The sequence below is a fragment of the Anolis carolinensis genome, chromosome 2 (genome assembly GCF_035594765.1).
Source record: "Anolis carolinensis isolate JA03-04 chromosome 2, rAnoCar3.1.pri, whole genome shotgun sequence".
In the NCBI taxonomy this organism is placed as follows: Eukaryota; Metazoa; Chordata; class Lepidosauria; order Squamata; family Dactyloidae; genus Anolis; species Anolis carolinensis.
Genome location: NC_085842.1, coordinates 173,446,665 through 173,462,526, shown reverse-complemented (window position 1 = coordinate 173,462,526; position 15,862 = coordinate 173,446,665). Strand labels below are relative to the sequence as shown.

Sequence of the window (15,862 nt, the reverse complement as noted above, 5' to 3'; positions counted from 1 at the left end):
ACCCTCAACAACCTCTTACTTGGGAACAGATTCTGTATCTGCTAAATTAGTAACAAGATAATATTCAGGTGAAATCATGGCTCACCCTTATTTTGAAGGGGTTATTTTGCAACCTTCAGTATTCTTGAACTGTTATTACTAGTATTGTCCTGTCATGTTTATTCTCTGTGTTTTGGTTGGATGTTTTACTAAGGCAATTCTCCCCTGTATTTTCTTCCCTTGTGAACAGATTTTGATGAGTGTACTGTTTATGGCACCTGTAGCCAAACGTGCACCAACAACGATGGTTCTTATAGGTGCAGCTGTGTGGAAGGGTATCTGCTCCAGCCTGATCACAAGTCATGCAAAGCTAAGAATGGTAAGAGATGGATTCTTAATCCCAGCTCTGTCCTTTTCAACCCTGTGGATTGTCGCTGCTATTCTATAAAGTACCTCTATTTCTCTAATTCATATATATCTATATCAATATCATCTATATCTATATATCTATATCTCTATATCTATTTCTATTGCAGAAGTCTGGTTTAGTATCTGCTTCAGCATCTTGCAGATTTATATGATTTGCCTGCTATCAGAACTTTGAAAACTTACTGCGGGTAGGGGGCATATATCAGAAACTGAGCTCACATGGGCCGGGCTGTGGCGCAGCTGCTTAGTAATACAAAGAAAGGATTCCCTGAAATGCTGCTTAGTAGCCAGCTGCAATAAATCGCTACTGACTGAGAGGTCATGAGTTCGAAGCCAGCCTGGGTGGGTTGAGCACCCGACCATTAAAAATAGTCCTGCTCGTTGTTGACCTGAGCAACCCGAAAGATAATTGCATCTATCAAGTAGGAAATTTAGGTACCGCTTATGCGGGGAGGCTAATTTAACTAATTTATGGCACTATAAAAATCGTCCAGCAGCATGCGGAAGAATGACAAAGTAATCCATCAAGGACTCGGTGTCACAATGGATGATAAAGTAGCAGCTCCCCCTGTGGCCGGAATCGAGCATACCCTCATGAAGCCAGAAGCTGGAAAATGTTAAATTGCCTCTGTGTCTTTGTCTCTGTCTCTGTCTGTATGTCGTATGGCATTGAATGTTTGCCATGTATATGTACATTATGATCCGCCCTGAGTTCTCTTTGGAGTGAGATGGGCGGAATATAAATACTTTAAATTAAATCACATGGGCTCTGGCTGGAAAATCTTGAGACTTTCCCATCCAAAAAGTCAAATGTTTACTTTTTCCCTGCACTGTATCTCTTTCATTTTGGAAGTTGCATGCTTGGTTCCTCTGAGGACATAAAACATCTGGCTCCAGTGATCAAAGCTACCTTGCTAGTGATGATCCTGAATTTGTCATGACTTGCTACTTTTTCAACGCAAAAGTATATAGATCTTTTTATTAAATTTTGTGACGGTCAGTGGTATAAACTGCTCTATGCATTAGTCTGTCTCCTGTTCTCTCCTGTTCTTAAATCTCTTCTCATGGTTTTCTTTTCCTGGTCTTTTTGAGATCAGCATTACAGGCAGTTAAATTTCCCATATCATATGCTCTTCTACAATTTGTTCCTCTGAGGTCTCCAGTGTGGCTGCATTTTGTGGGGCTCATGCTAAGATGTGTGGATCTCTTAAGAAACACACATAGTTTTGTACATAAGTCTCACTTCTCCATCGCTTCTTGTTTCCCCCCAGAACCAGTAGAGCGACCTCCCATCCTGCTCATTGCTAACTCACAGAATATCATGGCTACTTATCTGAATGGTGGGTCTGTCCCTAACATCACTCCTACCAGCACGCATCAGACCACAGCCATGGACTTTAACTACGTCGAGGACACGGTGTGCTGGGTTCATGTTGGAGACAGTTCCCCCCAAACTATCCTGAAATGTGCCAAAATCCCCAACCTGAAGGGCTTCGTTGAGGAGCGGACCATCAACATCTCTCTCAGCTTGCATCGTAAGTAATTGTATTGAATTTCCAGTTGTATTGCATTGGTTTCTTCCCTGTGCAAGTTGTATTGTATTGGTTTCTTTCTTGTGAAAGCCTGCCATTCTTCTACATGACCATGTCAGTTAACTTCAGTGAGAAATGTAACATGGTTGAGCCCTCTCTACTTCTGAATGGCCTGAATGATGAAAAAAGGAGAATGATGTTCAGAGTGTTCTTTTGTAAGTCATGCAGAATCTGGGATATAGGGAAAGATTATGTCATGATGAAGACTGCTCTTCCCAGGTCTTTATTCAGGCAGGCTTTTAAAGAAGATGTTTTTAAAGATCATGTCAGGATGTGCTGTGGTTTTATATGTTTCTATGGATTTAATCTGAATTGTTTTAAATATTAATAATGTTTAATGCTGTTTTAATATTTGTATAGTTTAAATTGTATGCTGATGTTTTTATGTTAAGCTGCTTTTAGTCCCCTGTGGGAGAAATAAAGCGGGATAGAAGTAGTAGTAGTAGTAGTAGTAGTAGTTGTTGTTGTTGTTGTTGTTGTTAATCTCCACCTCTTTCTTGCCCAACCCGGGACCTAAAGGTAATATGATAAAAGCATCATGACACTTGGAATTAATTCTTCACACATATACCTCTTGTCTCTCCCTTTCTCTCCTCCCCTCTTTCTTGCCGAACTTTTCCTTTTGCAGTTTTTGAAGCATAATGAAATTATCATCTTACACTTCTTTTGTTGGAGTGGCAAACATTATATTTATTAACTGGCATCCCTGTTTAGATGTGTCTTCTACTATAAGCAGCATCTTAGAGAGTTTTGATGTCTATGTTAAGACATAATTCAAAAGCCAAACATTTAGTAATTTCTGAATAACTTCTGTGTATCATTTTACTTCTGTAATTGCAACGGTAACAGTAACAATGTGCTTGGGCTTTTATTTGTTTTTGTGTTCTTTGAAAAAGTGACTTTCTAGACATTCTTTTCCCTTTTTCTTTTGATCTTTTGCTTTCTGTTCCACTGGTTCCAGTGGGAAGAGATTTGGATCTAGGGGATGTCAAGTCTCCTGTGCTCTTCTGCTCCAGCATACCTCTCTATAATCTTTTTGTTGCCCATTACACTATGTAACAAAATTTGAAAACATTTCTGTTTCTGATTTGAAAGTGTTATTTCCTGTTTAGTTGTTTGGTACTTACTTTGAAAGTAGTTGTTATACTCCAGAAACTTCGTTTTTGTGGCTGAGGGTGGTATTATTATTTACCTCAGACACGTCATTTGTAATTTTCCTTAATGAAAATAAGGCATTTTTAGGCTTTGTGCAATCTGCAAAAACAAAGTTTTTGCAGTTTAATAAACTTTTTCCATGTTTTTATGATAGAACCAATTAGGAAATGATGTTTACAACCCAGGAACAAAAATCATGTTACCTAGTGTTATTACTGAAATAACTGTTTAATGGTGGCCATTTTTTGCCACCAGTTAGAGTAGACACTTGTTGTGACTTTTCCACTCTTTTCAGTGAACCTTTCTTTAGCTTGCAGGAAGTAAAATCTGTAATATTTTATGGCTCCTGGGAATTTTCCATGGGATGTCACCTTTAACTGGCAAACCTACAGTGTTTATTTGTAGGCAGAAAGATATGATTTATTTTATTTCCAGTAAACTTTTCATGAAACAAGTGAGAAAACCTTGTGAGGAAATGACAAGTTTCCATAATATCAATGAAATTATTAATTTTGTGTTCCTTGAGATGAGACTCATGATATGTTTAGATTGATATACTTATCTTGGAGGAAAAAAAGGCTGAGGGGGGACATCATAGCCATATTTAAATATTTGAAAAGATGTCACATTGAGGAGGGGGCAAGCTTGTTTTCTGTTGCTTTGGAGACAGGACTTGGAACAATGGATTCAAACTGCAGAAAAAAAGATTCCAGCTAAACATTATGAAGAATTTCCTGTCAGTATGAGCTGTTTGCCAGTGGAATATGTTGTCTTGAAGTGTGGCGGAGTCTCCTTCTCTGGAGGTTTTTTAATAGAGGCCAGATGGTCATCCGTCAGGGTTGCTTTGATTATGCTTTTCCTGCATGACAGGGGGTTGGACTGGGTAACCCTTATGGTCTTTTCCAACTCTGATTCTATGTATTAATTCCAAAATTTACTCATAGTGCCTCATACAGTTGTGTTTGCATATGGGAATGCTTGGTCTTTACCATGCCTCCTCCTCCTTCCCCATCTCCAAAGTAGCAGAGATTTGGAAGTGAGCTCAAATTCAGAAACTTTGAGAAACAATGCTCTAAATTATTTGTTATATTCATACAGGAAATCCACGACAAGCCAAAGCCTTTAATCTAGGAAATTAACTTACTTTCTAGGCATTAATCTAGGCATTAAGATAAGGGATTTGAGTACATTCTCAATTGTAGGCATGTGACTTTTTTTCTGGATGGGAGATTCAGTGGTTTCTTTTTGTGTTTTGGGTTAGGGGTTTGTGCTTTGTGTGTGGTTTGTTTGTTTTTCTATGTCCACGAAAAGCCCATGTTTGGCACTGCTCTTGCTGCTAAAGCTGTTAGGAACCCAGGATCCATTGTTTGCTGTGCCCCTTTTATGTCCCCCTCTCTGTTTCTCTCCCGCTCCTTCTCCTCCCTTCTGTTTTCATTCCCCCTCTACCAGGAATCTATGTGATTTCAGAGAAGCCACATGTTGCAATCTAGGATTGCTGAAATAATTTGCACGTACTGTTGTTGTCCTGGTATTCATTTATTTAGTACCATAGAACTATTTACTCTCTGTTTCTCAGCCCGGAGAAGTAGGTTGGAAAACATACTCATTTTCTCCTTCTTTTTAATCTAAGCCATCTGGTGGGCCGGATAATTCAAGCAGAGCAAGCAGCACAGATTGTGCTTGGGTTCTCTGTTGGGCTCCTCTGCTGTAAGGAAGGGATGCTGGTTGTCTCCGGCTTGATTCCTCTCCCCTCCCCATGGCAGATGAGGAAAGAGACCTAATAAGCAAAGGAAATGTGAGGTTGCCAACCATTGTTGATTAAATATTTTGCAATGGCACATGGTGTTGTGTTTCTCGTTGCCCCTTCAGACCTCTGCACACCGGTTGCATCACATCTCTACCCAAATTCATTACTCTTAGAGTGCAAAGCCAGCTCCCAGTAGTCAGATAGCATTATAGTTTTTTTTTTTAAGTAACTGTTCTGTTTTCATTTCTCAAGCAATTTTGGATTATCTTTTTAAAGGAACACTATTGAATGCTTTAAGCCAATGGCCTTGGTAAAAAAAAATGTCCTCCTCTTCCGCACCTTATCATTTTTCACTGTGTTTTACTTCAAGTAAATGAATTTCATGAATTTCATAGGGTTTTCATAAGCAAGGAATGCTCAGAGTTGGTTTTGCTCGTTCCTTCCTCTGAAATGTAGTCTATAGTACTTAGCATTTGTTGACTGTTTCCCATCCATCCAAGTACTAACCAGAGCAAATCCTACTCACCTTCCCAAACCAGATGGGAACTGGTGCCTTTAGAACAGTGGTTCTCAACCTGTGGGTCCCCAGATGTTTTGGTGTTTAACTCCCAGAAATCCTAACAGCTGGTTAAACGGGCTGGGATTTTTGGGAGTTGTAGGCCAAAACACCTGAGAACCCACAGGTTGAGAATCACTGCTTTAGATAATTTAGGCCCTCACTATAAAAAGCATGAGGTGACCACATGAAGCACAGCTATGTGTGGCCACATTGAAAACAGGGCAGAATTAATGTTACTTTAATCATTATGTAGAAGAAGGAATATCAGTTAAGAATGCAGCAGCTGTCTTTTTTGAGTACTTCAACAAACCACATCCCTGTAACTGTACAAGTAACTAACATCAACCATCAAAAAGAGTTAAATTTTTCCTTCTTGAGTTGCAATCTTAATATGATATAGTTGTACCTCCATTATTAGAAAAGAGGAATTATTTATACATATTACAATTATAATTACAGAAATTTGGAACTAATTAATTCTAAGAACTTTTTGTTTTCCTGCTCTTCATCACTTGCAGAGAAATTGATGGCTGCTTAGACACTTGGAGGATAGGTGAATTCTGATTATGGCATCCTGCTCCTTCAGTTTCTATATTGGTTTTCTGTCACTTCGAGGAATCCCCATCCTGAGAATCCAGTGTATGTTGCTGTGAACTTCTTGGAGGAAGGTGGAGTTAGAATGTAATAACCAAATATAAATTAAAGCTTGCAGTAGGGCAGGGAGGCAGGCTAAACATCTAATCTATTCCTATTCCCTTTCCATTCCATGAAGTTTCATCATTTATTTGGGTTGCCTTTTTCGGCTGTCACTTTCAGGCTCTTGGGGTTCTCTTCTTGGAATAGTTTTTGCATACCTTTATAAATTTTAACTCTTCACGAACCTTCACCACCACTTCTTTAATCACAAATCATTTCATGAACTATCATAGTTTCCTTGTGGTCGCATCTTCTGCTATTTCCTATCCCTGGTTATTTCTTTGTTAGCCTTTGCCCCATGATTCCATCAGTTTAATGGACTGACAAAGATGACAAAGAAAGGATCTAGCAAAATGTTGTATGCCTTGCCTAATAAAATCCTGTGAAATCCATGGGGCTACCATTAAGTGGAAAGGCAATTTGGAGATGCTTGCACACAAATAGTGACTGTGCTGCTCCTAAGTTTGTGTTTGCACAAGACATTAGAATGGTCCACCGTTCTCTTCAGATCCTGTGTGTACCACATGAATATGTATTAATGTGGGCTAGGGTTTGGAAGAGTCACTGTGCAGCATGCTGGATACCTATAGATTAGACCAGTGGTTTTCAACCTGTGGGTCCCCAGATGTTTTGGCCTATAACTCCCAGAAATCCCAGCCAGTTTACTAGCTGTTAGAATTTCTGGGAGTTGAAGGCCAAAACATCTGGGGACTCACAGGTTGAGAACCACTGGATTAAACTTAAAAAGGACTGAGCTCCTTGCTGATTCATTTCTCCAAAGGTATAACAGGATAATCCCAGATGGACCACCAGTAGTATTGCTTCAAACTCTCATGTTAACAGGGACCTCTCTATGAGATAACTTCCCATCATGCTTCTGGAATTTTCACCTCCAGCTTGTTAGTTGAAATTTTCCAACTCATTGAACAATGAGTGTAACAACTACTTTCAAAGTAAGTACCACACACTTAAACATAAAACAACTCTTTCAAACCAGGAACAAAACATTTTTCAAATTTTGTTACATAGTGTAACTTGGGAACATGAAATAGGAAATGCTACAAATGCATCGCTACTCAGTAAAACACAAACAAACAAATAAATAAATAAATAAATGGAATTATTTTAAAAATGAGTGGTAACAAATAGAATGGCTAACCATTTGCTGGCCTTTCAGAATATTACAGATCTTATTCCTGAGTGAGTAGCCTCATTTATCTTTGTGATAAAGCCAGTGCTGGACTTAATGGGTGCATGAAACTTCTAACCTCAGTGACAGAATACCTTTGATAACCACTTGTGAAATATGTAATGAAAGTGTGGTTCTTGTCTTTCCCTGCCATACTTACAATTAGCTGATTGTGCATGGAAATTGGGTACGAGACTAGGTGCATTTCAGGTTTGATCCGGATTGGATTCTCTCATAGTAGCTATCCCAGACTTGAGTTTTTGAGAGTCGTAATTCCCCCAGTTCTGTTCAGGAACATGTTGGCATGCTTGTGTGGTGGTGACAACCCTTAGAGCTTTTCAAAAACTCAGTGCATTGATTTATAGGTATTTAAGGAACAGGCATCTTACTTATCCTACTGCCCGTTTGAAAATGCTCTCTGGATTTTTTTCTGCAAAGTAAAACAGGCTGAGCAGTCAAACATATAGCAATCAAACTAAAGGTTCCTCTTTAAGGTTCCAGTCTTGTCAGTTGTATTGGGACTCCCAATCTGAGCAGCAAAGGAAGTGTAGGGTATGTGAACCCCCAAGTTCTTGTGGTTGAACTCCCAGCAGTAGATGTCCCCTGACCTATGTTTTCACGTTGGGATAACTGAATTCTCAAGACAGAGTGGGATGCTTAGTAATGTAAGAATATATAGTGAGATTTGGAGCTGACTATTGGTCTTAGAAAGTGTCTTTTGAAATGAACTACTGTTAATTAGCTTTAATGGCTTCTTTGTTCTCTGTCTCTTTTTATTCTTTCTTTCTTTCTTTCTTTCTTTCTTTCTTTCTTTCTTTCTTTCTTTCTTTCTTTCTTTCTTTCTTTCAAGATTAAGTCAAGTTTTCCTTTCTACCCCTGCAAGGGTCTGCCTCTATCTCCTTTCTGTCATATACCAAAGGAAAATATTCTGAATCCTTTGGAGCTGGAAAATGATATGGGGATAGCATACCTCTAATGCCTTCACTTTGATCTCAGTCCTCTGAGTAGTGGGAATGGCTATCACTTGGCACTGCTGGATAAGTTGCAGATGACCCAGGATAAATATAAATGTGTCCTTGAAGTGATTAATATCCTTCAGTGTCTGGTAGAAGTGGAACATCTGTTGAGTTGTTCCATCTAATTGAGCTGCTATTTCTTGTTGAAAGTTTTGACAGACTGGACTGACGGTCTACAGTAAAGGTGCAAAAACTGTGGCCCCTGGGGCGATTTTTATGGCCCCCAAAGCCTCTTGGAAAACCCTTGATACAAGCTGCCATGAAATCATGTTGGTTTGGGTTTCCTTGCTTCACACTACTCCGCATAACCCCCAACTGTTTTTAAGCCAGATCCTGAAATTGGGAGCGTGATTGTATCACTTCCGGTCATGCTGGGCAGAAAACTTTGGCAAAGAAATGGCTGGAGGGAATCTATAAAAATAGTATTTGAAGTATTTATTTCGCTCAACTATTTAAGTTTTCAAAATTGCTTACAGCATATTTTAAAATGTCTAAAATTTAATAAACCTGCAAGAAAGGGGCACGATGCGGTTACTGTTGAAAATAGCAACCTTTTTCAAGCCCCTACTAGCAATTTGTTTTGTATATGATTCTGTTTGCTTACTATATTGTATATGTATGCTTTGATATGCAGCTTTACCTTTACTCTATGTTTTTTGAGGTTATGGGAGGGGCTACAGACCACATGCTGAGATCTGAGACTCCATTTTGGACCTCAGAAATGCTTTAGCCATGAGACTGCTTGGAGCACAAACATCATTAGAGCAAATATGACGAAAGACTATGGACTGTTAAAGGGTAAACTCATGTTGCTGATGATTATAAGAAAGAAGCCCTGTGTTATCTGGACAGATAAACTACTTCAAATCTATCTGCAACTGGATTGACAAGTTATGTATCTGTGTGCTGAATACATGAAGGCTGAGAGTAAACCAGATATGTTACTTTTAATGAAGTCTACTTATTTTTGTCTCTTGAGAGCATGATATGGAAACAATATATTTTTGGGAGAGTAGATGTTTTTGGGCACTGAAAAGAACACTTCTGAAACTCTGCTGTTTTGTGAATTGGCATAATCTCTGTTCCTAACAGATCAGATGAACTAGATTATCAGTCTAACAACTGAAAATCGAATTGCCTTACATAAGTACATGTTGCTGTATACCACTGAAGAGAAGATTATACTCATACGAGCTTTGGCTCTTCTCTGGAAGATCACACTTTTACAAAAGGTTATGATTTTTAAATGGTTGTGAATGCCATTCTCCAAAAGGTTATGGAGATTTTGGTTTTCCAAAAGGTTATGATCTCTAAAAAGTCATGCCTTTCCAAAAGTCACATCGGCTTTGCAGGTACTCTACATTGAGCAGAAACATTATTGTGCATGGTCAGGATTTCAACACCTTTTCCACTCTAGGTCTTGACAAACTCACCAACCCACTGCCTCTGCCTTGGCTCCTATGAAATCTGTGAGGATAAAAATGAGATTTGCTTTCATATACCACCATAGCAACTGTAGTTGCATAAGTTCTTTAGCACTATGCTGTACACACTTAGTGTTGTCTGTTAGGTTTTGTTTTTAGTTTTCTTTCAAGGTCAAGTAATCAGTATTCTCTCAAGTGATGAGTTGGCTCTTTTATAACGGCATCTGTGTACAGCTGGATGTATGGATCTCATATTGTTGGCCAGAAATAACTCTCTTGCCAAAGCTCCTCGCTATTGTTAAATTGCATTAGCTCAGTATCAGTTGTCTATTTTAAAATCTTTTAAAATCTGCTTGTGTTCAGATTTTTTTCATCAGTGGAACTGGCACATGTATGACTTCAACTCAAAATATTCCCAACTTTTCAGCCTTTAAGGCTCATTCTTTCATACTGCTGCTTCCTTATATTGTAGGCTAACACCAATTCAAACACCCGCCTCCCTCATTTCATACTATTTAGGTTGAGATAAAAAAAACTCCTGTTACTATGAATGAGTGTTATAGACAGATCTCAATGTACTTACAAAGAAAACAGAATAATAAAAATATGATTTCTCCAAAATAAATCAGGCAGATTGAACAAGTAACCACACTGCTCCCCTCTTCCTTGTAAACATCAAATATCTTTCATAGAAATCCCCCCTCTCTGAAATTCACTAGACATTTCCTGAAAGCATTCTAGCCTGAAAAATTGCTCTTCTCAAGTGACACCACAGATTCTGAGAATGCTGAATTCTGCACCTGAGTGTGTTTTCATAGTGCAGAATACCTTGGGAGCTGCTTTGCTATTTGCATTGGTATTTGGGACTTAAAGAGACATGCTGTTTTATCTTCACTGCAGACCCAAGCTGCAGGGTGTTGTTGTTGTGATGATGATGGTGATGGTTATTATTATTATGTTTATTTATACCCCATGTTTTCTCTCCATGTGAAGACTCAAGGCGGTTATATAGAAGAGATCATATAAACCTTCTAGCCAGATGTGAATTTGATTCTAGGCCATCCCTTTCTGAAACTGACACTGAAGCCTGTCACAGCTCTGGTTTATTAAGCACAGATGAGGAAGGAAGGCTTGTCCCAAAGGCTGCGTACTTTAGCCAGTCAGTGATATAATTCGTATGTCTTGCTTTTTTAATCTCACAGGAGATGACGAACCCTATGCATGACTGTTGGGGTCTCTCTTGTGGATTTGACTGTTGAGTAAAGTACACATTCAGAAAGTTAACTTGAAGGTGGCTTTAATAATACCCAGGGAATTGTGGTCTTTTAATTATGGTTGAAGGGGATTGGAATTTTGTTAATAACACCACCACCCACAGCTTATTTCCCTCATTCAAGTCATAACAGGAGATGGTGTTCTAATCAGAAGTTTTGAGGCTGAGGCTAAAATGAAAGGCTGTGTGCGACTTGAGATGTGCTGTGCCTCTCTCAAAACAGCAGGACTTTTCAAGGCACGTCTGCACCATTAGATTTGTGATAGAAAATAATCCTGATTATTTCCAGCAGAGTTTTTGCTGCGTAAGGTCATTTGAGGTTGTACTCACTATGCAGATCAGAATCACTGGCTTCCATAACAATCATTTTACCAGTTGCGTAGCATGTTGTTTCTTAACACGAGGGGAAGAAAGAGGCTAAAAAAGTTACTACGTTGTTGTGTTGTAGCTGTGGCATCAGTTGATATACTGACCTGATACAGTAGAGTCTCACTTATCCAACTTTCTGGATTATCCAACGCATTTTTGTAGTCAATGTTTTCAATACATCGTGATATTTTGGTGCTAAATTCGTAAATACAGTAATTACTACATAACATTACTGTGTATTGAACTACTTTTTCTGTAAAATTTGATGTATAACATGATGTTTTGGTGCTTAATTTGTAAAATCATAACCTAATTTGCTGTTTAACAGGCTTTTCCTTAATCCCTCCTTATTATCCAACATATTCGCTTATCCAATGTTCTGCCGGCCCGTTTATGTTGGATAAGTGAGACTCTACTGTACTTGGTTACCGAAGTCCTTTAAATAAAAAAAGTGAAAAATGCCTAACTGCTAGAATTTATGTTTTGATACTCTTGCCTCTTCTACACTGCCATATAAAATCCAGATTATCTGCTTTGGACTGGATTATAAATCTCCATTTTAGCTTTTGCTCCTATGAGTTTAGGATTTAGGAATTTTTAGACTCTTCAGTTTCAAGTCTCACAGAAAATACATGTTACAAAAAATTCAAACTATTATTAATAAAATTTAGCAATTTACTGTCTCTAGTTCCATTATCTTTATATGTGCAATTATTTTACAGTAGAGTCTCACTTATCCAACATAAACGGGCCGGCAGAATGTTGGATAAGCGAATATGTTGGATAATAAGGAGAGATTAAGGAGAAGCCTATTAAACATCAAATTAGGTTATGATTTTACAAATTAAGCAGCAAAACATTATGTTATACAACAAATTTGACAGAAAAATTAGTTCAATATGCAGTAATGTTATGTAGTAATTACTGTATTTACGAATTTAGCACCAAAATATCATGATATATTGAAAACATTGACTACAAAAATGCGTTGGATAATCCAGAACGTTGGATAAGCGAGTGTTGGATAAGTGAGACTCTACTGTATTATTGCATCTATTGTATGCCTTTTTTCTTTCGGTGAACGAAAACTGTGTACGTGGGGTCCCAAACACACAATTTTATTCTTATACCAGCCCTGTTACATACAGTAGTTAACCTGAGAGAGAGTGTGTGATCGACTCAGGTACATTGAATGAACTTGATGCCTAACTGGATATCCGAAACTTTGGCCAACCTCTGAACACAAACTAATATGGTGTTCTAGTGAGATGCTTTGATTCCTCCAAGTATCAGTTAATGTGCCAGTCTTTCTTTCAATAGAGTATTACCAATTTCATGGAGTATTACTTGTGAAGGCTTGGTTTTTGCTGGAAATGTTCTTGGTGCTGGTTTTCTCCCAAATCAGGAAATGTTTTGGGCTTCCTTTTGGATTGTTTTTAAATTTTGAAGAATAGTCCCTGCTGACCCCTGCAACTGTCCCATGCTTCAAAATGTGACAAATGACCAATAGTATTCTCCCACCTGGAGTCTTGAAGGGGGTATTAGTGGCCATTGTTTTATTAAGCCTTGAATTTGGATCTCCAGGAGATGAGGATTCTCTTTACCAGACATCCCTATAAATGTCGAGAATTGGAATTTCTGCACATAGAATCAGGACTCTTCCTCCTGAATTGTTGCACTTGGTTATTGAAACTTGACATTGGTAGAGACTCTTTACTGCAGAAATTCCAAATTGTAGTCATTTTCTTCCCTCAAGTCACCATGAAAAGGGTTAAATCTTTCATTGGCAGGAAAATGTTTCTAGAGTTACACAAACACTGGATTAAAATGAGAGGCTTTGGCCCCACCCTTCATAAAAGAAACAGCAGCTCTTGTTGCAGTAGGAGAAAGTTACAAGTTGTTTGTCTCTGGAGTATTGGGTCAAATTCTTATCCCAGAATTATGTAGAATGTCTGTTTAAATAATCTACAGGGACCCTTCTGATCCCACGTTCTGCAGAGCACATAGTAAGGCCTTGTTTGTGTTAGAAATTTCACCTGGGTGACTTATTGTAACCATTCACAACCACACACAAATTCCTTTAGCAGCAGTCTTCAACTTGGTTTTCCCTAAAGGGGCACAGGGAATTCATAGCATCATAGAATTTTAGATTTCGAAAGGACTACAAAGTCCAATTGGTCCTACTCCTGGCCATATAGAAATAAACAACTAAAGCACTCCTGAAAAATGGGCATACAGCCTCTGTGTTTAATCCCTTCCCACCTGACCACCCTTTAATATCTGTTCTATTGTCGGAGCCCCCGATGGTACAGCGGGTTAAATTTCTGGGCTGCTGAACTTGCTGACTGAAAGGTCAGTGGTTCAAATCCGGGGAGTGGGGTGAGTTCCCGCTGTTAACCCCATGCCGGCCACATGACCTTGAAGGTGTCTACAGGCAACGCTGGCTCTTTGGCTTAGAAATGGAGATGAGCATCAACCCCCAGGATCAAACACAACTAGACTTAATGTCAGGGGAAAACCTTTACCTTCTACTATTCTATTGTCAAACATCTCTTATCATTAAGATGGTCTTCCAAAGATTTGTTGGAATATCTTTCCTTGTAATTTGAATTCATTTGTTCTTGTTCTAGCTAGCCTATGGAGTAGCAGACAATGATGTGCTCCATACCTTCTACCATCCTTTCAGATATTTAAAGATGGCTATCAGTTTATCTCTCATTCTTATCCAAGCTTAAAGACTGTGTGGTCCTCTCTTCTGATTCTTTGTGGCTCACTGTTTCTTCTTCTTCTTCTTCTTCTTCTTCTTCTTCTTCTTCTTCTTCTAGTAGTAGTAGTGATAATAATAATAATAATAATAATAATAATAATAATAATAATAATAATAACAGTAACAATAATAACAATGATTATCTGCCTCTCGCTGCGGGTCGAGGTGGGATACATCATTAAAACATGAGATAAAAGACGATTAAAAGACCAACAAGATACAGAGTTAAAATGCAGGTTAATATCCACTGATAAAATGTAGATTAAAATTCACAACTTAAAACTGATTGGGTAGGCTTGCTGGAAGAGATAGGTATTCAGATGTGTTTAAATTCCGATAGCTCATTTAGCTGTCAGATCCCTTTTGGCAGATCATTTTATAGTCTTCTCAGGGCGACCGATGAAAAGGTCCTCCGAGTGACGGTTGGCAGTCGGGTTCTGGCAGGCTGGAGCAGATGTCCCTCAGAGGACATCAGTATTTGGGAGGATTGTGCAGGAGAAGGCAATCCTGTAGGTTGCCTGTACCCAAACCATGTAGGGCTATAAAGGTCAAAACCAGCACTTTGTACTTTATATGAATGCTGGTGCTCTCAGTGCACATATTCTGGTTGAGAGAGATAGGGAACTACAAGGATAGCTCCTCCTCTACTTGTTTATGAATTATTTGGAAGTGTCTGATAACCTGCTTTAACTAGATTTAGAGCAGTGGTTCTCAACCTGTGGGTCTCCAGATGTTTTGGCCTACAACTCTCAGAAATACCAGCCAGTTTGCCAGCTGTTAGGATTTCTGGGAGTTGAAGGCCAAAACATCTGGGGACCCACAGGTTGAGAACCACTAATCTAAAGGGAAGGGCAAACGTCTAGTTCATAAGACACATCATTCTCAGGTCCATTTTCTGCCCCCATTGATGTGCAACTATTGGGGGGAAATTAACTAAACTTTCCTTTTCCAGATGCAGCCTCCTCATCCCAAATAAGAGTAGCCACATCCCATTTGTTGTTGTTTTTTTAAGCACTTCTGGCCTGGTGCATTCTGTGGGTCCGAAGTCATAAGAAGTATTGGTTTCCCCCCCCTCCCCCGCCAAAAAAAGTTCATTGCAAGTCATCCATCCCTAAAACTAGATCTGCGTTCTGCTCTGCCTTCAGGCCTCTGTATTAGTGAATGTAATGCATACAGCTGGCCGCGGTGGTACTAATCCTTCCTTTTACCTTTGGTCTTTCTGTATCTGGGCAACAGAGTCTGCTGACAGCTCTGTGTGCCTGTTCTCATTTTGTTTAAATGTGAAAAGATCCCAATGTTCTTCATTCCTTTTTTCCAGGAGCATGACTTGGGCAGACAATTGCTTCTTCCTGATCCTTCGTCTTGTACCCAGATACACAGGTCTGGATCTTAGGCTGGGGAAGGAATTCAGTGATGATGAGAAAATATGATGATGAAAGATATTTCACCCATACTATCCACTGCATCGAGCCCCCGGTGGTGCAGTGTATTAAATCTGCTGAACTTGCAGACCGAAAGGTTGCAGGTTCGAATCTAGGGAGCAGAGTGAGCGCCCGCTGTTAGCCCCAGCTTCTGCCAACCTAACAGTTTGAAAACATGCAAATGTGAGTAGATCAATAGGTACCGCTCCGGCAGGAAGGTAACGGTACTCCATGCAGTCATGCTGG

The 15,862-nt window shown here is 39.1% G+C and overlaps 1 protein-coding gene across 4 annotated transcripts in view; it reads left to right on the top strand.

Annotated features, from left to right (window-relative positions):
• lrp1 (LDL receptor related protein 1) overlaps positions 1-15,862 on the top strand; it is a 384,066-nt gene that overhangs the window by 169,243 nt on the left and 198,961 nt on the right. For all 4 annotated transcript variants that reach the window (XM_062971112.1, XM_062971111.1, XM_062971114.1 and 1 more), the window contains 2 exons: positions 230-358; positions 1,680-1,943. In XM_062971112.1, coding sequence (XP_062827182.1) covers positions 230-358; positions 1,680-1,943 — 393 coding nt within the window. The remainder of the gene's footprint in view (positions 1-229; positions 359-1,679; positions 1,944-15,862) is intronic.